The following is a 22,548-nucleotide window of genomic DNA, read 5'->3' as shown; positions in this document are numbered from 1 at the left end:
AGGGGGAAATTTGGTGTACTTTTATTTCCTTAACTACAAAGGCTGCTGCTGGAAAAGTGGGAATGTGTGACTTATTCAGGTGAAGAATAAAGGGATGCTAGAAACCGTATCTGTACCTGTTTGACTGTTCCTTTCTGCTTACATCATCTTCAAGGCCCAGAGGAGCTTTTAGTGGGCAGGAAAAGATGCCTCCCTCACAAGAATTGTGAACCTATGATGCCATGGGTGGGTTTTTAATAGAATGGCATACTTAGGATTCCACCAGTGACTTTCCCTTCCTTCTGGAAATTGTGAACTCAGTAAAGCTTTCAAGTGGTTTCCACTTGATTCATGGTGACTCAATCATGGAACAAAATTTGGCCAGAGAGGGATTACCATTGCCTCCCTCCGAGGCTGAGAGATAGTACCCAAGGGCATGAAATGGGTTTCCAAGGCTGAGCAAGGGTTGAAATGCTGGTCTCTTTTGAGTCCTACTCCATCACTCAAAGCACTACATGCTGGGTCACACAAGGCTGAAATATGAATCCTGAAATATCTGACACACAGGTTAAACATAAAATATATATTTTAATCTTAATAAGGCAAGGACGTTACCTAAATCAGTTGGTACTAGGCAGCAACAGCAGCGTCCGGAAGAGTCGGGAGAACATATTCATGGTCCTAGATGAAGGAAGTGACGTTTAGCTTCTATGCATGGCATACACTCTTCCTTCCCTTGTGTAAGCAACTGAGACTGGCTGTTGTCAAAACAGAAGCTGTTTGTATCCAGGGGCAGAGATATTTGCTGTCAAACAGTGAAGGAAAAGTTCAACTTGGTGGGACCGCTGAAGTTTTGTGTCTTCCAGATATGAGCAGCAGTAAAGGCACTGTAAATGTACTCCCAGGATACATAGGAAATATACGGAAAGTTGACAGCCATGGATGTCTCAGCAAAAGCTTAGTTTGTAGCAGCTTTATTCAACCTCATTTTCCGGTGTGATGGTATGGAGAAGTCAGAAAACTTTGGACTAGGCCCTCTTGACCTTTCAAATGTTTTAGTGAAGACCTACCCAACAACTAGGCTTTTTCAGCTAAGTGTTTTTGTACAGCTGGTGTCTCTCAAAGTTTTCTTTGCCATTTCAAAATGTGGAGCGTGCAACACTCTGTGATTTAGGCACTTCAGGGAAAGGACTTAAAAGTAAAACATACAACTGGGGAAAGTTATTATCAATTGTTACACAGCTGGGAAGTGCTACTGGGAAAAAACTGCCTGCCTTTCCAACTCAGTCCAAACTTCTGAACACACCAAGATCAGGAAAACAGGTCCAGAGGGTAATTGGTTTATGGAACTCAGGCCTGATCTTTTGCTTGTATTCTGTGAGAGGGTTCTTAAGTCTGAGTCCTCAAACAGACTTCCTATCCCTGGCAAACATGTCACAGTGCATTCATTCTCTCTCTGTCTCCTCCATCGCTAAGAACACCTTGGGCTCAATTCTGAGGGCTGCCCAGCATCATCGATTCTGAGGACACGTCTTCCTGGTATGGCCGGCTTGGTGGCAAATCCCACAAGTCCGTGGCTTCTTGGTAGTCGGTGCCTTCAGAGATGAATCGCTGTCTGATCTTTTTGTTTTGGTTCCTGACCCCCTCGTGCCTCCGTTCATGGAATGACTTGAAGGAAAGGCTGCAAGGAAGGAAAAACACTTCAGAAAACACTTGTGCCAAGTTTCATTAGAATGTAAGGAGATACCCTACTGTGAGTCAGGACAAAGGGCCGTCTTGGGGCTGACCCAGCATCTAAAAATGCCTCCCCTGCAACAAGGTCTGTACAGGTAAAACGGTTTGAGTTTTCTCCACCTCCTTTAATTGAACTTGGACGCAATAAGAGCAGCATTCCAGAACTACAAACAAAACTTCTCTCCCCATCCTTTCTGAGGGGAAAAAGTGAACATTAAAATAGAATTAAGCTATTTATGTTAAGACAATTCAAAAACTCCATGTAAAAAGATTAAAAAAACTGTTTTAAAAGGTTTAGCATCCTTAGTCTATTTAAAACTTTTAAAACCAGAAAGGTTACATCTTAATGAGCAGAGATCAAAAGGGAAGCCCTAAAGAAAAAACGTAGCTTAATCCAGATCCTGACATACAGATTCACAGAGGTAGAAGGGACCCTTTATGCCACTGAGACCAACCCACTGCTCAGGGCAAAATCTCCAGCATCTTTCCAAAAACATCCAGAGGAGACTTCACCGCCGCTTCAGCTTCCATTGTGGAACTGCTCTCACTGTCAAGAAGTCCCTTCTCAGGTTCAATCAAAATCTACCCTCCTATGGTTTAAAACCATTAGACATGGTCCTACCCTCTGAGGCGGTGGCAAACAAACCTGTGTAAATTTACAGCGCTTTATAAATAAAGGATAATAATAATAATAATCCTTCTCTCTGTGACAGCCCTTGAAGTATTTAAAGAGGGCAATTGTGTCAGTCTTCTCTTCACCAGGCTATACATGCCCAGCTCCCTCAATGTTTCCACACAGGTGTTGTTCTCCATACCTCTCCTCTGAACCTACTTTGTCTCTATCCATCCTAAAATGGGGTGCCCAGAACATACTGGTCTACCCCATGGGGCTGCTTCTTCCCTTACCTGGTGCCACGTCTTCATCCGCCCACTGGAAGAAGCCGCATTGCTGCTCTCTGGGCTTGGCACAGGTGTGGAACTGGCGTCCTTTATTGGGCCCCTCTCGTAGAACCGTCCGGGTGACAGAGGGCTGTTCGCACCTGCAAACAGCCCCTCCGCCGCCTCCACCTGGAGTGGAGCCTTCACTCTGGGAACGGGCTAAGCTCCTGTCCCATCGCTTGGGAGGGCCAGGATCCCTGGCTGCACTGGGAGTCCTATTCTCTGGCTGCTGGTCGGCCCAAAGGAAGAAGGAGCAACTCCCTGTCTTGCATTTATAAAACTGCCGGCCTTGGTTGGCATTCTCTTTCCGGACAGTGAGAAGCACGGCTTCTTCTCCACAGTTGCACACCACCGCATTGTCCTCGCTGACACCAGCAGATGCAGCGGGAAGAGTCTGGCCTGGCCTTGTGGGAGGCGTTGGGAAGGAAGGTGCAAGGAGACCCTGGCCATTGTTCCCAGATGTGTGGTTCAGGGAATGGTTTGGTAGGTGGCTGTCTGGCTGCAAGGGTCGGGGTGGTCCTTGCAGATACCTCAGGTCCAGGATCTCCCGCAGTGTTTCATCACAGCCTCCAATGCAGCCAACAAACTCCAGGGGCATCAGGGGCAGAAGGCTGCCCCGCTTGAACTTCAGCTTCAACCTAAAGGAAATAAGCAGTAGAAGTCAGCCCAGGGCTAGTTTTTGGTTGCAAGGTGGCTTCAGTGCAGGAGTAGCAGCAACCTCTGTCACACCAAATAAATTATCCTTCGCTCCCCAAATTTCATTTTAGGGGGACAAAATGTGATTACGGAAGGTCAGAGTTGCAGCATTCCTGAGGTGTTAAGCTTGAGTTGAAGATGGTGGTGGAGGGAGGCTGGACACAGGCAAAGGCCATGGTCCCTTCACCGGGCAGAAGATATTTGGGACACAAAAGCAAAACGAGGTAGTAAACCTTTTCTTTCCACTGTTGAAAACAATCTGCAATCTAACTTATATCAGTCCTATGAGCCAGAATATAGTGAGTCCGTCCCATGAGATGGAGGGTGAAGGATGCTAGAAGCTGCAGTCCAACAACATCTGGAGGGTCAGTTTTTGTTCATCCATGTATTCAAAAAGCACTCACCTGTGAACTGGATGGGGTTTGCACACATCACAGATGGAGTCATCCTTGCTGACATCCAGCACTGAATCAGGAAACCAGACGGCCGATTTACAGGTTGGATAGCCCAAGCAGCTGAGGTAAAACCTGGGGGAACGTTTGTTTAGTTATTATGATTTAACAAAGAAGTAACATTAAGCGTTTCAATAGGCAGCGAACATGTTAATTCCAGGATCTTGCAGGGTGTCAAATTCCTACTGTCAAAATCTGGTTGGTCACCAAGGAGAAGCAAGAATCACCTACAGACAATTCACCACGGATTCGTTTATTAGTTGAACACACACTTTGACTCAGCCCTTGTCCTGTCTCCAGAGTGACAACATATTAAGAAATGACAAGCGGTGCCAGGTTAGCTAATTCTGGGGAATCTTCACTGCAGAAGTTGCAATAGTTTTCATCCTTTTCAGGTTCCTCTCTAAAATGGCAGATTGCATATGCATATAAACACATACACATACATATCTGTGCGACTTGGCACCCACACACTGACCCTCCATTCTTCTTGGTTTTCAAGACCATGTCGCTGTTGCACTGCGGACATTTCCTCACAGGATCTGGCATAGCTGGGTAAATTTCTTCCTCCTGTGCAATCGGTGTCACTTCTCCAAAATACTGAGACAGGGCCTCATCCAACCTGTGGAAAGAGTCAGAAAAAGCGGGGCTTGCTTGTTTTTCCCCTATTGACAGATGTTCTGGTCAAATCACGGGTGGAAAGATAGTAAAGATTTGTATGTAAAACATACAGGCAACCTAAGACCAGTTCCTGTACAATGGGTTATGGACAGTCAGGCTACAGGTTAGGGATAGGGAAGATACATTTTTGGAGGGAGAAGGTGGGATTTGTTAAAGCAAAAGAGGATACTAGAAGAGTCAATTCTTGCTATGGAATATATAAAGACTAGAGAGAAAACCAAAATGGAATCTACAGAGAATATAGACACACAGGTTGCCATCTGGAGTATGTGAGGAAAACAAGAGATCTGCGTACATGATTCAGGAATCACACACATACAATCTTGAGCAGGCAGCATGAGCAACCAGTAGATAGATATTTTAATAATGAAAGCCTTTCTGATTTGCCTCTTTTTGGAACTGAGTTGTCCTCTCTTTCAAGTACTCCAGATAAAAAAGGATTCACAGGCAAGACCTTAACATAATATGGTCTACAGGATAATAACACCATCCACTTAAGAGAGCTGTTTTGAACCACAGAAAGCCAGCCTCTCCCAGGGTATATTGCATGACATCCATGACACAAACACTTGGCTTCCCCCTCCCTCAAATAAATATTCTCATTTTATAGATGAGCAGACAAGGCTCAAGGTGATTTCCCCATGAGTCCATGGGAGAAAAGGACTTTGAATCCAGGTTTCCAACAAGCACTTCTACTTATTTCGCTGTTGACACCAGAGTAGTAGTTACAAACAATGCATTGCTCAGCCACCTTTCCTGGGTCAGGTGCAGCTGAGCCCTAAGAGAGGCCAGAAGCATTTGGTACTCACTTCTTTGCCTTCTGCACAGCCTCTATAAAAACTTGTTTGTACTTCTGGATCTGCTCTCTCAGTACAACTGACTTGTCCTTCCTCCCTTCACAGATTAGCTTCAAGTCTTTCTCAAGTTCGGCTCGAAGGTCAGGCTTGGACATCTCATACCCCATGGAGTCATAGCCTGGGGATAGGAGCAAAAATCCCTTGCTGTGAAGGAAGAAGTTCCTTTCTTTCAACACCACCAGGAGTAACCTGCCCAAGTTCACCCAGAAGGTCTCATCCTTACCTTCTACCAGCCCCATCCCCAGATGCCCTGGAAGGAACCTCTCGTCTGGAGTGAGGCCCACATACATGCGTGACTTGATGGTCTCAATGTGTTCTGCATGGGTGGCATCAGTCCCTGAAAACAATTGCAATCTGTTAGCTCCCACACACAAGGAGAGGAGAAGGTCGATTACACCACTTGATATAATTTACTCCCTACACTGCAACAGGAAAGTAACAAGCTATAAGTAGTGCAGTTCCCTACAACAAGGGAAGGGCAGAGGGAAAATGTTGACACTATCAAAGCTACATTTTAAAATGTAATGTAAGGTGCAAGTAGAAAGTCCATAATGAGTAATCTCTTCTATTTGTTTTTCAAAGTAAGGGTTGGAAGAGATGTTGCTGGACTGCAACCAGCAGCATTCTTCACCAGAGGCATGCAGTCCAAAAACATTGGGTTCAGAGTGAGTCAGAGGTTGCAGTCCATGAAAGGCTTATAGCAAATAAAGTGAGCTTATCTTTATGACACCATAAGGCTCTTTTGTTTTAACCACAAGTCAAAGTTTCAGGTCCTTGTGAGCAATATCCATCCATCCATGTCTGCCCATACCTCCTTGCTTGCCAATACCCTGATAATACATTCATTAATCCTTTATTGACCTATTTTATCCCTACAGTACATATTCCACAAAGCATTTCCTGTTTCAGCAATAGAGAACAGGAAGGCAGACTATCACATATTCAGATAAAACAAAATCTAAACTCCACAAAAGTTATACCTTTGCAGAGAGACCTAAAACGCACAAAATACATGATGCAAGTTTTCAAAGATCCACTGGCGTCTTCATCAGGCAGAAACGCCAAAAGCCATCTCCTTAAGAAACGCCATCACTTATCTATGGTACGCAGCCTTTACAATACTGACCAATGCCGTGCTTCTCCATGAGAGAAATGAGGTCAGCTTCTGTCAGCAGCTGCGGGGGGCTGGTCTCCCCATCAACCATCTCCATTGTGGTGGGCTGGAAGCGAGATCCTTTCTCATAAAATGGGATCACCTGTAGGGCAGTGGTGGATAGATGGGAGATGGAGAAAGACAGAACACAATGTAATGAGATGACGGCATAGAAAAGACCAAATGGCGCTGCAAGAGGGTCATTTATCCACTGCTGAGCTTGAAGGTCAAAAGCTCCCACCTTATCGCTCCACTTCTCATAAGGATAGACATCCAAGTAATTTCTAGCCAGGATCATCAAGCCGTGAGCCACAAAGCGTTCGTTAGCAATGTCAATTTCCACTGTTGTTTCCTGGCCTTTTGCATCTTGGGAGCAGCAGGCCAGAAAGTGGCGCACAATGAATTCATACAGCCGCTGGTCATTCCCCTAATGATAGGCAAAGGAAAATATGTCAAGAATAAATTGCAGATAGAGGAAAGCAAGGTTATCAGTTCAACTGTGAAATTCAGTCTCAGGGGGTAGAAATAGATAATATACATATATCTATGTCTATCTCTAGTTTCCTCATTGGGTAAACTGTCATACATGTTCTGGCAGTATCAAGTTAGCAAAACAGAACAAAAGGAAGATGAATGTATACCTTGGCAGCTCTATTTGGTGTAGCCACTGAGAAAAGAGAGGCCCTGGACAGTCACAGAGGCTCACCTGCAAGTTACTCGCATGTTTTGTAGGATGAATGGGAGGGTGAGCCTGATCCGATTTGTTTCCATTGCGTGGGGTTGGCCCACCCTGGTCGAGAATCCTTTGTGCAAAGGCTCCCCATCGGGGGTCTGGGGTCTGAAGCTGCACCAAGTTGGGGAGGTTTAAGTCTTTGGGGAAAATGTTGGTTTCTGTTCTAGGATAACTTATGTACCTACAACAACAACAAAAAGATGACAGAAAACCTTTCAAAATTCTAAATGCACAAACATTAAACAAATCATATTTCCCATTGTTGCTGTTTCTGGAGAAAAAGCACCAGCTGAAATGTTATTCATTTTATGTAAGCAGCATAAGTAAAAAGTCATGCTTTACCCTTGAGTGTACAGCTTTTCAGCAATCTTCATGGTTTCTTTGGCATTTATTTTCAGTTTACGGGAAGCCAGCTTCTCAAGTTCCTGGGATAAGATAAAGACAAAGGAAAAACAGGTTTGAACACTGAGTTGCTATGAGGTTGATACTCTCACCTCAGTCTACTGTCTTTAGCAAGGACATAATAAGGCTTGAACTCCAGTGCATTCATCCAGCCCCTGAGAACTGTAAGGCTGCTGTCTGTTTTAACTAGCCTGGCACCACAAGGTGGAAACCGTCAGGGAAACATGAAAAGATGAAAGCAAGATCTTCTAAAGTGGAATGGGAATTCCAAGTGGGAAGTGTGTGGTCTTCCAAATGGGGTAGGACTGCAGCTCCCAGCAGCCCTAGCCAGAAAAGCCCATAGTGAGGAATAACAACATCCAGAGGGCCTGCCTGGCGGGTGGGTTAAATGACCCAGGTATTTTAGATGCAACCAGGACAATGTTTGCCAAGAGCAGTTTACCCTTGAGCATTCTTTTTTCAGAGTTTCTAAAGAGAGGATCAATTAGGAATGCAGAGGGCTTGTGTGAGATGCTTCCCTAGGAGCCATTGTTACAATACTCTACTTTTAGGACCACCTTTCCCTAAACTTACCACGGTGTCCAGCGGCAGGGGTCTCCACTTGCTCTTTGGTCTGCTCCCAACTTCCACAACGGTGGCCACTTGTTCCTAAGAGCAAAAACAAGCACCAAGAAAGAGTGAGAGCACACTCATTCAATGGGCTTGAAAAGCTAAAACAGGTAATGTATGGAGTAGGCCACAAGGTTTCCTACCTCTGTGCACATCTGGTAGAGGACAAGGCATGCTATGTGGTTAAAGAGACGGTTCCTCTTCCAGCTGAAGTCCACGGTGCCCTCTTCATGATCATGCGTCACTGCAAGGAGGAAACAGGTCACCTTTGAGACAGGTGATACCCAACAAGGTGATACGCAGCAGCATTTCTTGTAGAGTTACAGAACTGTGTGGTTCAGGCAGTTAATTTTTAATATGTATAAATTTGGAGGACGGGTTGGTTTACTGGACCTTTCAAAAATTAAGTTGGAAACTGTCTTGCATCCCATCCCAGGAGAGGGAAAGAGTGATATATAAACCAAATGAATAAATACTCTGCAAAAATACCTTTAATTTTGTAGAATGTCTCAGGCACAAAGGCCTGAATGGCTTTGAATCTTTCCACCACAAACCCCAGCGTTGGGAACTGACAGCTCCCATAGCTGATCAGCTGTTCCGCTAGAACATCGGGGAAAATCTTCCGGAGCCTCAAGGTCTGAAAGCGAGTGAAGGCAGCACCTGGGCAAAGAAGAAAGGGTTAATAGAAAGGGCTAATCATAAAGAGAGCCTGGCCTGTCTCTATCATACTAGAGAGGCAGCAATTACTGAAGGGGTTATCGGCAACGTCAGTGCTTCTGTGAGATCTTCTAGACCTTATATTCTTTTATATTGTCTATCAAAAAAAATGTGGGAAGTGGGTGAAACTTGCAGACTTTGTTTGTAATTGCTCAGCCAACTATGTTACAAAGCGTCTACATTGTGGGTTGAGTTCTGTGTGTATTCAACAATGAAAGGCAACTCTGGGGGACAAAAATGTCCTGTTCTGGTGCATGATAATACAACAAAATCCATTTCAAATTATATTGAGTCTCAAATGCAACTAGAGGAGGGCAGGAAGGACACCTGTAAGCTGACCCACAAACTCACCTATCCTGAGATCCAACTCTTGCCTAACCTCCACAGCATCACTCACGTTCTGATCAGGCTGGGTGAGATTCTCGCAGGCGGCTCTTATGGCACGGGGGGTGATTTCGGAGAAGCGGGCGCGGAACACCTGCAGGCTTGGCTTCACTGTCCGGGGAGAGAAAGAGAGATTCAAGGCAAGTTTTTTAGAGGCTGAGGGAAGCAGCTACATAAATAGAACAAAACGGATGGGTTGCAGCATGGAATGTTCTGCTTAGAGGTGGAGGCCCCAGCACTGGCCAAGATTTCTGACCCAGAAGATTGGTTTAGGTCACTGTCCTGGCCTTGGAGGGAGAAAAGAAGGGGCAGGAACAGCTCCATCATGCCTAGGCCTAAAAGTAGATGAAAGCCTCCATCCCAATTGCCTTTGTCCTAGCCTTGGAGGGAGAGGAGAACCAGCAGTATTTACCAGACTTAATTTCCTCCTCCACTGCCATTCCCTTTTCCTTGTGTCTCATGTCTTATTTAGATTGTAAGCCCAAGGGCAGGGAACTGCCTAATTGGCCATTCGGAAGCCACTCTGAGAGCCTTTGTGGCAGAAGAGGGAGGTACAAATATCCTAAATAAATCCAGAGAGGTAACAAGCCATACCATCACCCACATACCTGCTTTGCAAACCTGAATGATTTCAAAGCCTATGTTCTCGCCTTCACGATCGCAATCTGTCCAAATCACCAGAGCCTGGCAGTGTTGCACTTCTCGCTCGAGCGTCCGCTGAAAGCAGTCATGCGGGGAAAGTTGAGAGAAGCAGCCAAACCCAACGAATTTCATTACAGCCTGACACATATGCTTCAGGTATGGGAACATAAACATACCACGATGCTAACAGGTAAGCCACACTGAGCCAAAGGTGCTCCAAACGTGGGTCTGAGATCTGAATTTGGCCACTACTATACTTCAGAGGAAGGGACTGGCAAAAACCACCTCTGGGTATTCCTTGCCAAGGAAAATCCCATTAAATTCATGGGGTCATCATAAGTCAATAGGTGATAGGGACTCAAGAAGAAAAGAGACCCTTTAGGCATCAACAAAGGTATGGGAATGTCACTCCTGGCAGCCAGCAAGAACTCCATCTAGACTAGAGACCTGATCATGCCTTCCAGCTGTACCTCTTTTCTGCAACAGAAGCAATACAAAAACACTTCCATTTGGACTACCATCAGACCTTCCCAACTTATCACTGCTTTTGTCTACATGTGAAGAAAAAGAAATCCCTCCTATCCTATCCTACCCACTCATTAGTCTTATACATTAAGCTGTTTTGATTAGTGTCAAGGAAATGGAGGTAAGGATATCCCACTATTGGCAGGAAGAGCCTTGCAGCAAAACTCACCTTGATGTCCAGGTAGTTTTCAGGGCAAAATTTCTCGATTTCAGCATCAAAGAGGACAAGTGGGTTGCAGCTGTGCCTAATAAAAAAGGATCAATGGGAAGACAATAAGGTAAAGAGACAGAAGAAAGAAGCATAAGGTGCTCACTTGACTTGCAAGTGTCCATACACATCTGCTAGTGTACAGGTGACAATTTTATATTAGCACTTTCTCTTGTTCAACATCTCAGTTTATGGTTACGGAAATGCAACTGAACGCTGAGATCTGCCAATCCTTACCATTTCCGAAACGGCAGCTTGAACTCTTGAGCCAGCAAATGTCCAGAAACAGATGTCATCACCACAGTTACGTTCTGCAGAAGACAGAATAACACAGATGATATTTCCTGCAAGGTTTGTTTAAAGCTCCTTGCTTCAAAGAGAAAGTCTTCTCCGACTCAGTATAAGATAATAAAGGTATTTGTTATAGCTATTGCCATGCACCACTCACAGTGGCTTCCCAAAGATGAACCAATAATGCTTTCTGAAAGAGATTATGATAGTAAGCTTACTGTCACAATTTAATATTGCGCACACATGTATAATAATAGACTGACCGACAGGAAAACAAGACAACGGATAGTCGGACACATACCTGCCCAAGCAAGGGATATTGGCATTCATAGATTTTGTTGAACTTGGAGAACCCTTCTCTCTAGGAAGACAGAAAAAGAACAATTTCCAAGCATTAAAAACTGTGAAAGCAAGGGCAGACCCCCTTTGAACAAATCTTCTCAAGAAACCATAGGTCACCAGAGATCAGGGTTGTTGTTGTTGTTGTTGTGTGCCTTCAAGTTGTTTTCGACTCTAAGGCAGTGGTTCCCAAACTTGGATCCTCCAGATAGTTGTTTTGGACTTCAGGCCCCAGAATTCTTGACTATTGGCCAATCTGGCTGGGGCTTCTGGGAGTTGAAGTCCACAACACTTGGAGGAACAAAGCTTGGGAATCGCTGCCCCAATGTGACCCTATTCATGGGATTTTCTTCTTCAGAGGGTTTGCCATTGCCATCCTCTGAGGCTGAGAGAGTGTGACTTGCTCAAGGTCCCCCAGTGGGTTTTGTGACTGAGTCGGGATTCAAACCCTGATCTCCCAGCGTCCCAATCCAACATTCAAACTGCTGCACCACAATGAGGTAGGCAACCTGGACTGCAGCTCCCATGTCCCAGAGCACCATGGGAGTTGGAGTCGAAAACCTCTGAAGACACCAGATTGCACATCTGAAGAGCAGACATATGTGCAACCTGGTGCTCTTTGGAGGTTTTCGACTCCAACTCCCATAGGCCCCTGCTAGCATAGTTGGTGCTCTGGGACATGGGAGCTGCAGTCCAGGTTGCCTACCTGAGTGTGGTGCAGTGGTTTGAGGGTTGGAGTGTGGTGCAGTGGTTATGAGCGCGTTCTTGTCCTCCCCTACCCTCCTCATCCTGCTGTTGGAAAGGATGTCCGCGATCCCTCTGGCCGCGTCGTTCTTTTCCGCCACGCAGAGGACCTTCTGGACATTCCGGAACGCCATTTCCACAGCAGCAGATGGAGAGAAGCGACGGTTCCAGGTGCGGGAGAGCAATCCGGATCCACGGCGGGGAAGCAACAGGGCCAGGCCAATCATCCTGAGCACCAGGCCCAAGCCCCAGGCTGCCAAGACATGGCGGGAACGGCGTTAAGAGCGGCCAAAGACTCTGGTGTTTCTCATATGCATTCCTTGAAAAGCCTCAACTGGCAAGGATAGTCCAGACTGTCAGGTCAACCAGGGCCTTCCTTTCCATCACAGGCAAGATCCCTGTTCCAAAACTGGGCAAATAAGACGAGTTTCAGGGTCCATTCCAGATCTAAGATGGAGGTGTGCTTTTTCCTTGCTTGCTTGCTTTCCTCTTTGGCTCCAGCAAAAGACGCTCCTCCACATCCAAGGCTAAGGAATCTGGGCCAGCAACGCTCTTCCGATCCCAGTCTCCCGACAAGTGATATCTTCTTATAAGTACCTTCCTGCTCTTTCCTCATAGGCTGCTCTCCTCCTCTCCCTATTTATTCATTCATTTGTTCATTTATTACCTGAACCCTGAACTGTCCAAACCTTTTCCAAACCTCTCCTCAGAAACAGACCTTTCCCCTTCCTAGGAACCCTTCCTCTCACACTCTCAGTCTCTGCATTTCCAACCCCAGAATGCAGCTGCCACTCAAGAAGGCAGTCCTTTTCCAAACGCCTGCCGCCCCTGATCTTCTCTCATGCTCCCCCAAAAAACCAACCCCAAAAGGCTTTTCCTCTATCTTCAAGTATCACTTTTGCTGAAGGAAAAGGCCTTTCTTTCCCCTCCAGTGTCCCCTTTCCTCTCCTCCCAAGGGTCACTTTTCCTACAGAGAAAAGCTCTTCTCCCCCTAAAACAGCCCCTTTTTATCTCCTTCCTTCCTTCCACACTCCTTTCTTTTTATTCTTCCCTACAGACAAGGTTTTCCCGCGTCCCTGCCGTATTCCGCGCCCGCCGCTGTCGCAAAGCGAGGCATGATGGGCGAGGCGGGTTTGTTTACCTGCCGCCTCTCGCTTTACGGCACCTTGTCGTAAAGAATAGAACGCTGAGAGAGGACCGCCTCGCAGTGGAAAGAGAGACAGAGGCGAGTCAGGAAGAGGGCAAAGAACTACACAGGCGCCCACAATGCCTCGCGCCGATGACGCCATTTCCGGTTCATTAAAAAGTGGTTTTAAATAAAAAATTTAAGCTTGTTTTCAAGACAGGGAGAGTTATGCCGCCTTTTGGGTTGTATGGTGAATAATAATAATAATAATAATAATAATAATTTTTAATTAAATGTTAATACAGGGAAGTGATGTAAATGGAGGGACTACAATTCCCACAATGCCCCTCCCTCGTTTTATTTATTTATTTATTTATTCATAAATAAAATTACACGCACACGCATATAATGACTTTATTTCTTAAAAGGACAAAAGTGTAGGTAAGGGTTAAGGAAATAAAAACCAGGCCCTGAGGGAAAAGGAACCACTTCCGGGGTCATTGGGGTCAACCCGTGAGGTGTCATGTGATTCCAAGATGGCTGCCACTCGGCGGCGGCGGCGGCAGCGGAGGCGTCTGTGAGGGAGAAGCGGCGAAAGGCGAGGGGCGGAGGAGGGTCCCGGGCTGGTCCTAGCGCCCGCCTTTTTCAGGGCTGAGGGGTCGGAGAGAGGGAGAGGGAGGAGACTGAGCCCTTTCCCAGGAAGGGCAGTCGAGGAGGGGCCTGGCCTTTGGGGGTCAGAGGGAGGAGGTTGGAGCCCTCTTGGCAGGCTTGACCCACAAGTGACCACTCAGCCTCCTCTCCAGCCAAGCAGTGGCCCTCCTGTCTCAGAGCCCCACAGTCAGGCAGTGGGCCTCTCCTCCTCCTCCTCCTGAGCCCCACAGCCCCCTTGTGCCCCACAGCCAGACATCGACCCTCACCTCATTGAGCCCCCAACCAGGCAGTGGCCCTCTTCTCCCCAGCCGCCCAGCCAAGCCGTGGTCATCTTCTCCTCTTGAATCCCACAGCCACGCAGTGACCCCCGTCTCCTCAGCCTCACAGCTAGACAGTTACCCTCATCTCTTTGAGCCCCACAGCCAGGCAGTTACTACCTGCCCCATCTCAGCCCCACAACCAGGCACTGCTCATCTTATCTCACTGAGCCCCACAGCCAGGTGGTTACTACCTTCTCCTCCTCAGCCCCACAGCCAGGCAGGGACCCTCTTACTGAGCCCCACAGCCAGGCAGTAATCCTCCTTGCCTAACCCCACAAGTCCAACCCCACAAAGGGTGAGGGGTACAAAGGAGGGTGAGTGCCACAAGGCCCCCCGCAAACACTGCAGGGAAAACAGGGTCTTAAACAGAGGAATCAATAGCCAGAAATGTGATAAGCTCCCTTTGGGCAAAGGGTCTAGATCCTTGTGAGGATAAACAGCCCCATAGACTAGGAGCTCAAAGGGGCAGTTGCCCCTAGGGTCCCTCAGGTATCAAGGCCTCCCCAGTGAAGGGAAGTGGAGCTTAATAGGGGATTAGCAGATTGATTTGGGGCCAGAGGGGCTTCATTCTCTCAGCTGATGGATTCTGGTTGACTCTTGGCGTTCGCAGCGCAGCTCTCCTCTCCTCCATGTCCGTTTGCTGCCGCCGCTGCCGCCATCTTCACTTGGAAATATGATCAGCGCCCCGGACGTGGTGGCTTTTACCAAGGAGGATGACTACGAGGAGGAAGCCTACAACAACAGCGAGCCGGCTTTGCCTGAGGAGTACTCCGTCCCGCTCTTCCCTTTCGCCAGCCAAGGCACCAACCCTTGGTCCAAGCTCTCCAGCGCCAAGTTCACCCGGGACTTCATCCTCATCTCTGAATTCTCGGAGCAAGTGGGTCCCCAGCCTTTGCTCACCGTCCCCGACGACGCCAAAGTCTCTGGCACCTTCGACCTCAACTACTTCTCCCTCCGCATCATGTCGGTGGACTACCAGGCCTCCTTCGTGGGGCACCACCCCGGATGCCCGTACCCGAAGCTGAACTTCGTGGAGGATTCGAAAGTCGTGCTGGGCGACTCCAAGGAAGGGGCGTTCGCATATGTCCACCACTTGACTCTCTACGACCTCGAAGCCAGGGGTTTCGTCAGGCCTTTCTGCATGGCTTACATCTCTGCCGACGAGCACAAGATTATGCAGATGTTCGAAGAGCTCTCCGCCGAGTTCTCGAAAGCCTCCGAATGCCTGAAGACGGGCAACCGGAAAGCGTTTGCCAACGAACTGGAAAAAAAGCTCAAGGACCTCGATTATACTAGGACTGTTTTGCACACCGAGACGGAGATCCAGAAGAAGAACAATGAGAAAGGGTACTACACCACGCAGGCCATTGAGAAAGCGAACGAACTGGCCAGCGTCGAAAAATCCATCATCGAGCATCAAGACCTTTTGAAGCAAATCAGATCCTATCCCTACAGCAAGCAGAAAGACTCAGACTTTCATCCTTATGAGCCGGAAGCTGCGAATGAACAAGCCGAGGAGGAAGAATCGGAGCAAGGGCTTCCTACCTCAAAACCCGATGAACCCAGAGAAACGCACCTTTATTCGCGGCGGTCCTCTTATACGCCGAAGCTGATCAAGGCCAAATCTGCCAAATGCTTTGACAAGAAGCTCAAAACCCTTCAGGAACTTTGCGATGTTTATTTCTTCACTCAAACGCTGGATCAGTTGCATCAAATCGAGAAAATGTTCAGAGGCGACGTCTGCTACCTCTTGACCAGTCAGATCAGCAGAGCACTTTTAAAGCAACAAACGATCACCAACTTCCTTTTCGAAGATGTATTCCCTCTGGAGGAAAGGCAGCCCGAAAGGCAGTTGAACGGCTACCAGGGAGCTCATCTAGACAACCCCGGAGACAAATGTTTGGACGTTTGCCCTGTTCCTAAACCGCTAGTCAGCTTGGGGTCTTACAAATCCAGTGTTGAGTCTGTGCCCATTAAGATGGATCAGGAGACTGAAGATGCTCCAGAAACAGAAGTCGCTGACCCTGTGGCTTACAACCATCAGGACAATATGGAGTATCTTGATGCGGATCTGAAAGGAAGCGTCAGCAGCGGCGAAAGCATTGAGGTTTTGGGAACTGAGAAGTCTTCGGCTGCCCTGGCTCAGTCTGAAAGCCAGGCCAACCTGCCCCAGCCATGTGCCAGTCCGCAGCTGGTGAGGAACAAAGCGGTCAGTCGGAGGACCATCAGCGATGACAGCATCGAGGTCCTCAGCACATGCCCCTCAGAAGCTCTGATCCCGGATGACTTTAAAGCGAGCTACCCGAGTGCCATTAATGAAGAAACCTACGCCGACGAAGAAGATGAAGGTCTTCACTTCAGCCCTGTTTTAAACCCAGATGGCACTGAAGAGATGGAGGGCAACTTTGAGGAGGGGAATCAGCTCCCCGTGGACTCCGCCTGTTGCATTGGGAAAGAGAGTCCAAACTTTCTTGAGCCTCCGACCGATGTGGTCCCAAAGCATTGTGACGACGATGGTGTGGTCAGTATCCCACCCCAGCCCTACCGGCAGGGGGATCACGGGTTTCACGTGAACTTTACGGACTGCTCTTCCCACGAGGGCGTCTTGCGGGGCCTCTTGACCTATGAACTTGATCCGCATTATCTCTCAAGCAACCGAGAGACGAGCAAAATGAGCCTGGATAAATGCTCCGATTCCACCAGCTACATCAGCAGCACGGCGTCCACCAGCTCGGACAGGACTCCTTCCCCTTCGCCTCTTGGTGGTCAGTCCGGGGAAAGGCAGAAGAAGAAAGCTGGCCAGAACGCCTTGCGCTTCATCCGACAGTATCCCTTCGCCCACCCTGCCATCTATTCTCTGCTGAGCGGCCGGACGCTGGTGGTGCTGGGGGAAGAGAAGGCCATCGTAGAGAAACTCGTAACCGCCCTCTCCATTTTTGTCCCAAACTGTGGGGAGTACGCCAAGCCGGTGAAGCCCTGGGCCATCTCTCCTTTGCACATCACCGATTTTCAGAAGTGGAAACTGATTGGATTGCAGAGGTACCAAAGAAATCCCACCAAAGTAACCTGCCCAAGTCTTTTCCTTACCCGGTGTTGGAAATGATAGCAGGGGTGGGTGACTTTGGAGGGCTGGGAAGCTTCATTAGCCCCCCAAAAGACATTGGAGCATTGCACCCCATCCACATTCATTTTGTTCCAAAATGCCCCCAAATATGAGCACATTCGCATGTTTTTGAGCTTTCCTGGGCCAGTCTATGTTCAGGAGAGACCTTTTTAACAACAGGGTGGAAGTCACTTCCTTTTCACTTCCTGCGATAAAAGGGCCTCTCTTGGACCTAAATTGGCCCAGCGGTCCCCCAAAACAGTGGGAATGTCTCCATAAGCTATAGATGGTGTGTGTGTTGTGTGCCTTCAAGTCACTTCTGACTTATGGCGACCCTATTATGGGGTTTTCTTGGCAAGATTTCTTCGGAGAAGGTTTGCCATTCCTTTCCTCTAAGGCTGAGAGCATGTGACTTCTCCAAGGTCCCTCAGTGGGTTTCCATGGCCAAGCAGAGATTTGAACGCTGTTCTCCGGAGTCTTAGTGCAGTGCTTAAATCACTACACCACACCGTTGCAGATGCTCCTATATTTCATAAGAAACCTCACTCCCCAGTCCAAAAATATAAACATGAACGCATCAGGAAGCAAGAATCCATTTGTCTTTGTGACTGCACAGTGGGAAAGTGAAATGGCCAGGGGAATGTGCTTGTATCAGTTCTAGTTTGCCAGAGGGGCTGAAGTGGGACTGGAATTGGCAGCCTCCTAGCTCATGCTCTCTGCCTCTTCGTTCTGTTTAGGCGACAGTTTATGTGTCTTGTAATAGCTCTGCCTGTATCTCTCTTTTCTTCTCCAGGTCATCCTCCCCGACCGGCGTCAGCATGATGCATTCTCTCAGCCGCTACGGCCGTTATGTCAGCATCCTGGACGCCGACAGCAAGACCCTTCGCTGCCCCCAATATCGAGGAACCCTGATCCCCCGGCTGGCCGACCACCGCACGCAAATCAAGCGAGGGAGCACCTACTACATGCACGTCCAGGCCATCCTGACCCAGCTGTGCTCCAAGGCTTTCCTGTACGCCTTCTGCCACCACCTCCATCTCCCCCTCAAGGAGGGTGAGACGGAGGAGTCCATGGCTTCCCGGCGGCTGAACTTTTTGAAAATCCACCTGGGACTTGCCAACGAAGACAGCAAAGTCGTCCAGTATCTTGCTGAGCTTCTGAAACTGCAGTACGTTCAGGATCCTATCCGGGGGGTCAGCCCAGTGCTCAGGTTTGATTATGTGCCCAGCTGTTTGTACAAAATCTAGTCGGGTGTTTGGATTGCCTGCCCCATTTCCCCACTCTCACGCAACGCTTCTCTGTGGTCATCTCTGGTCATTTCCAGGCTTCCACAGTTTCCACAGTCAACATGCTAGTTCTTGCAGTATAATATGGAGGACCCAAGGTAGTGGCTAAGTCAGCCTGATTAAAATGAAGACTTCCAAATCCATGTTCAGACCTCTTTGAAAAAAGAAGGCTGTTGAAATCTACATTGCTGGTTAAAAGGGGGGAATGAGTGGGGATCAGAGGGTAGCACCTTTATGAGATGGCAAGCGATCTAGCAATGAAAACAGCTTGTCACTCGGTCAGTGGCATAGGCATGGGAGGATGAGGAGCAGGTGCCACATCCCAGGGCTTGTGTGCATTTTTAGATGCTAAAAAGAGCTGCAGAAACATTTGAAGTATAGCCAAGTGAAAATTTTTGAATCATGAGTAGAAAATAAGAATCTAGGGAGGTCAGCTTTCAGATGTCTCCATCGTCAGGAGTTCACCCATCTGTAAGGTCCCTGTGACACATCCCTGGGAACTGTAATGGCTCCTGGAATAATAGCTCTCTCTGTGTTGGGAGCTAGAAATAGTTGTAGCAGAAAGGCCGAGAAGCGGAAATAACAGGGTAATGAGAGAGAGAATCCCCCAGGGGTTATTTCTTCTGGGTCTTAGGCATTACAAAGACTTTGCCCCAGATTTGAAAGCACAAAATGGTTTTTGACAGTGTGACTGTCAAGCGGTAAAACCTGGCTGTGAGTGGTTCCCCTTTCCTAGAGGAAGGGAAACCTTAGAGGTCTTTACTGTGGTGCAAAAGGGAAGGCTGTGCTTTGGAGTGGCCTGTTGTTCTTAAATCTTGGTACTCAGGCATCACTGGGAAGGAACGTCCTGGATTTAGACCCCCTTCGCGCGCACACAAACGCTCCTAAACTGCTTCTGGATGTGTGGATTTTGTTTGCCATCAGCAGCATAGCCAGCCACAATGATCCTTGCAGCTCCCATCCTTTGTCTCAACATATCTTGTTCCGTTCATTTCAACCCCAAGGCTTTCCAAGAATTTTACTACCTCTCTCCATTTACTGGGTGTTAATGGTGGTTGCTGGTCATCCAGTTTGGTGACAGTTGGACACACAGGGCTTTTACGTTCCAAATGTCTCCAAAACCCCAAGCTCTGCCCTCTGTTTGGGGGCTTTTTGAGTCTGTGGAGTCCTGGTTGAACCCAGCAGAATCTGAACTCCTTACTTTGGAAATCTGACATCTCAAACAAGACTGCACCTCTCCTGAATCTTCTTGGTTGTGGATACGTATGGCAGCATATCGTAACAGGCCGGCTGGATATAACTTTTAAGGGTTGAGAGATGCCTTGCTGGTTTTATTTCCCTTTTTAAAATGTTCTCTTTCTGTTCCTCATATCAGGAGGTTGGCGATGAAGCGGGCAGAGAGGCCTCCTTAAGTTTTACAAGGATAACTGGAGTAGTGTGTATGTTTGTGTGCGTGTGTATGTGCGTGAATTTTTAAAAACCTATTTTCCGTGTGATTATATGAAGCGGAGTTCTAAAACTGAATGTAAAGTTTTCTGATGTAACGGAAGAAGCTTCAAAGAGGGTCAGGTTTGGTGTCTGGAGGATTCTGGAAAACTTGATGCAAAGCTGCACTACTGTATATAGACATAAAATATAAATATATATATATATATATATAGAAAAGAAGAAGCCTCCCATTTGGAAGGGAGAACGCCTTGTTATGCTGCACTTTTGAGTTCCTTGAGTAAAAAACAGTGTTCCTAGAAGCTAACCCTACTCCCCCAAAGATACCTTGCTACTTTAATGTTAGAGAAAACAGGAGGCTTTTGTAAGGAAGGAGGTGTGCAAACTCTGTGCACATTTCTCCTCTGTTGCTTCTCTGTCCTCCAAGGAAAGCAAAACTCAGCCAGCCATAATGAGATGAAGGCTTTGGGGGAAAGGCACTTTGGGATTTGGATGTGATTGGGCTTCACAGTGTGGATAGGCCACCAAGTTTGGCCAAGTTGTAGTTCTGCCTTCGCAACTAAGCAAAAGTTTTGCAAGGAGCAGGTGGCTTCTCTATGACTTCCTATGCACCTACCCACTGTGCTAACCTTGTACTGGATCATAAACCCAAATCTTTACTACCGTATTGGGTCATATTATTATGTTGTCTGCTGGTGAGACCATATGGGTAACGTCTCTTGTGTTTGTAATGGAATATATGGAATCCAGGGAGCCAAGCATCTGTTTGGCTCTTAAAACTAGAAAGTGTCTCTCTTTTTTGGAGGAAGGGGGAGATAAGAGTTTTTAGACTTGATGCTGCAGAAGACATGGAGCCGCACCACCCGAAAATGTCATCTTTGCATCTAGTGCTCTTCTGTCTTCTACATTTGAGTTGTTCTCATGAGAAGGATTTTGTCTCTTGATGCGGGGACAGGTTAAGGTCACATCTCTCAGAGTAGGATTGGATCCCAGAATTGCCACAACTCAGGCATCCATCTTGGTAGCCCACCAGCATTCTGCGACTTCAACATGGCAGCTTTCCTCAACTTCTAGAATTGGACTACAACACTCACAATCCCTCCTCACCTGTGCTGCCCGATGGTTATGGGACACGTAGTCCCAAGTGCCAGGCTGGGAAAAGCCATAGTAGCATTCACTTTGGAAGAAAGGAAGGGTTCACATGTAGTTGGACACAAAGACCCATTACAACGGGCAGGAAAGTACATGCTCAGCACGTACTAGGGTTAGAAAGGGACATCTCTTCCAGACGCCCCTAACCCTAGTACGGACTGAGTCCGTATGAAATGGCGGCGGCCGTTCCACACGGCCGCCGCCATCTTGACGTAGCGGAAGCGCTGCGTCCTCACGTCGCGCCCCGGAAATGACGCTGCAAGTGCGTGCTTTGGCACTTGCGGTGTCTCTTCCAGGTCGCAGGAAGGAGTGTGCCGTTTGGTTGCTGCTTTTCGGCAGTCTGTAACCTGCCAAAGTCAGCTAATGGACCCTGTACTGCATAGCCCAACCTATTATAGAGCCTAGTAAATGTGGTGGAAACTTTACATCCTGTGAATGTTACAAGTGTCCCATTTCTTTCTGGCTTGTTTGAATCGCCCCATTCTGTCCTACATTAGGGGACAACGGTCCTCAGTTTGTCTTTGTCCTGCCTTTTACAACACAACCCACGAAAAATCCCTGAATTGGTGAAGTTACTAACTGAAGAACCCAGCAGGATTTTTGAGTGACAGACCGGCCAGCCTTTGAGTGTCCCTCTTACATCTTGTTTTAAAAGATACCCTACAATGAATTTCCAGAAGACAAAGTTTGCCTTGTGATTTCAGGTCCCATCTGTCATGAAAGATGGGTCTTGGGTCAGAATTGCTGCTCTTCTCAACCCCAAATATCCACATGCATTCATCCTAATTCACCCACCCTTCTTGGCGTTTAATTGTAGCGTAACATCCTCTTTGGGGCTCAGGTTGCTGCTGTTGGGGCACAAACCTGGTTGAAAGCTAACCATAGCTACAGGCTTGCAGAAAGTATGTTGTATCACATTAAAATGCTATCAAGGGGGTGGCGGTATTTATATGGGATCGTCTGGGGCTGGAGGAGGCAGTGGGAAGAAGCCCATGGCGAGCTCCCAGCCTCTTGGAGCTAAAAAATGTTCTTTAATGTTTCAAATAGCCCAGGGAAGTTGATGTGGTCCTTCTTCAGAGCATCTTCTCAAAATACAATATCCTCTAGCCTTTCAAACATTTAAATAGTTTGCAGTTTTGGGACATTTTAAATCTTGAGGACGCGAAGGGGACAAACACTGTTGTCGGCAGCTGCTTTTGCCTAACCAGGCCCCCTGCCCTGCAGACCTATGGAGTTTGCCCTAAAAGATTAGAGATGATGCTGATAGCTCTTGCATCAATAACATTAGGAATTGCAAAACCTGCTTGCTGCGGGTTTTGCAGTTCCTTCAAGTGGACTGGGAGGCTTCTCGAATCCTGCACCCACCCACTGGCTAAAGT

At 47.6% G+C, this 22,548-nt stretch overlaps 2 protein-coding genes across 4 annotated transcripts; one reads left to right on the top strand and one right to left on the bottom strand.

Annotated features, from left to right (window-relative positions):
- Positions 1-547: 547 nt before the first annotated feature.
- TOP3A (DNA topoisomerase III alpha) lies at positions 548-13,225 on the bottom strand. Of its 3 annotated transcripts, XM_042437663.1 has the most exons (19): positions 12,121-13,223; positions 11,304-11,363; positions 10,949-11,022; positions 10,673-10,748; positions 9,945-10,053; positions 9,304-9,447; positions 8,725-8,895; positions 8,379-8,479; positions 8,200-8,274; positions 7,567-7,649; positions 7,198-7,405; positions 6,733-6,918; positions 6,465-6,594; positions 5,562-5,675; positions 5,291-5,456; positions 4,279-4,422; positions 3,753-3,875; positions 2,620-3,290; positions 548-1,660 (listed from the first exon to the last, which is right to left on the bottom strand). In XM_042437663.1, exons 1-19 carry the CDS (start codon positions 12,310-12,312, stop codon positions 1,491-1,493), a joined length of 2,997 nt encoding a protein of 998 aa, XP_042293597.1. In that variant the 5' UTR covers positions 12,313-13,223; the 3' UTR covers positions 548-1,490. The 3 variants fall into 3 exon arrangements, with proteins under 3 accessions (XP_042293597.1, XP_042293596.1, XP_042293598.1); XM_042437662.1 differs by having other exon boundaries at positions 5,291-5,675; positions 12,121-13,225; XM_042437664.1 differs by having other exon boundaries at positions 3,183-3,290; positions 5,291-5,675; positions 12,121-13,225.
- A 512-nt stretch (positions 13,226-13,737) lies between these two features.
- On the top strand, positions 13,738-21,365 carry SMCR8 (SMCR8-C9orf72 complex subunit). Its single transcript, XM_042437356.1, has 2 exons — positions 13,738-17,221; positions 18,079-21,365. Exons 1-2 carry the CDS (start codon positions 14,856-14,858, stop codon positions 18,530-18,532), a joined length of 2,820 nt encoding a protein of 939 aa, XP_042293290.1. The 5' UTR covers positions 13,738-14,855; the 3' UTR covers positions 18,533-21,365.
- The last annotated feature ends 1,183 nt before the right edge of the window (positions 21,366-22,548 follow it).

This window comes from Sceloporus undulatus, chromosome 8 (assembly GCF_019175285.1).
Source record: "Sceloporus undulatus isolate JIND9_A2432 ecotype Alabama chromosome 8, SceUnd_v1.1, whole genome shotgun sequence".
NCBI lineage: Eukaryota > Metazoa > Chordata > Lepidosauria > Squamata > Phrynosomatidae > Sceloporus > Sceloporus undulatus.
Note: the sequence above shows the minus strand (reverse complement) of the source record. Positions and strands in the feature narration are given on the sequence as shown.

Bases quoted from the DNA above. Each gene is read 5' to 3' on its own strand.
- TOP3A (XM_042437662.1), bottom strand. From the start codon at position 12,312: ATGATTGGCCTGGCCCTGTTGCTTCCCCGCCGTGGATCCGGATTGCTC. The intron at 6,595-6,732 runs GTGGGAGCTTTT...ACTGCCCTACAG, and splicing joins ATGAGAAGTGGAGCGATAAG to GTGATCCCATTTTATGAGAA. The intron at 1,661-2,619 runs GTAAGGGAAGAA...CCTTCCTTGCAG, and splicing joins GGATGAAGACGTGGCACCAG to CCTTTCCTTCAAGTCATTCC.
- SMCR8 (XM_042437356.1), top strand. From the start codon at position 14,856: ATGATCAGCGCCCCGGACGTGGTGGCTTTTACCAAGGAGGATGACTAC. The intron at 17,222-18,078 runs GTACCAAAGAAA...TTTCTTCTCCAG, and splicing joins AAACTGATTGGATTGCAGAG to GTCATCCTCCCCGACCGGCG.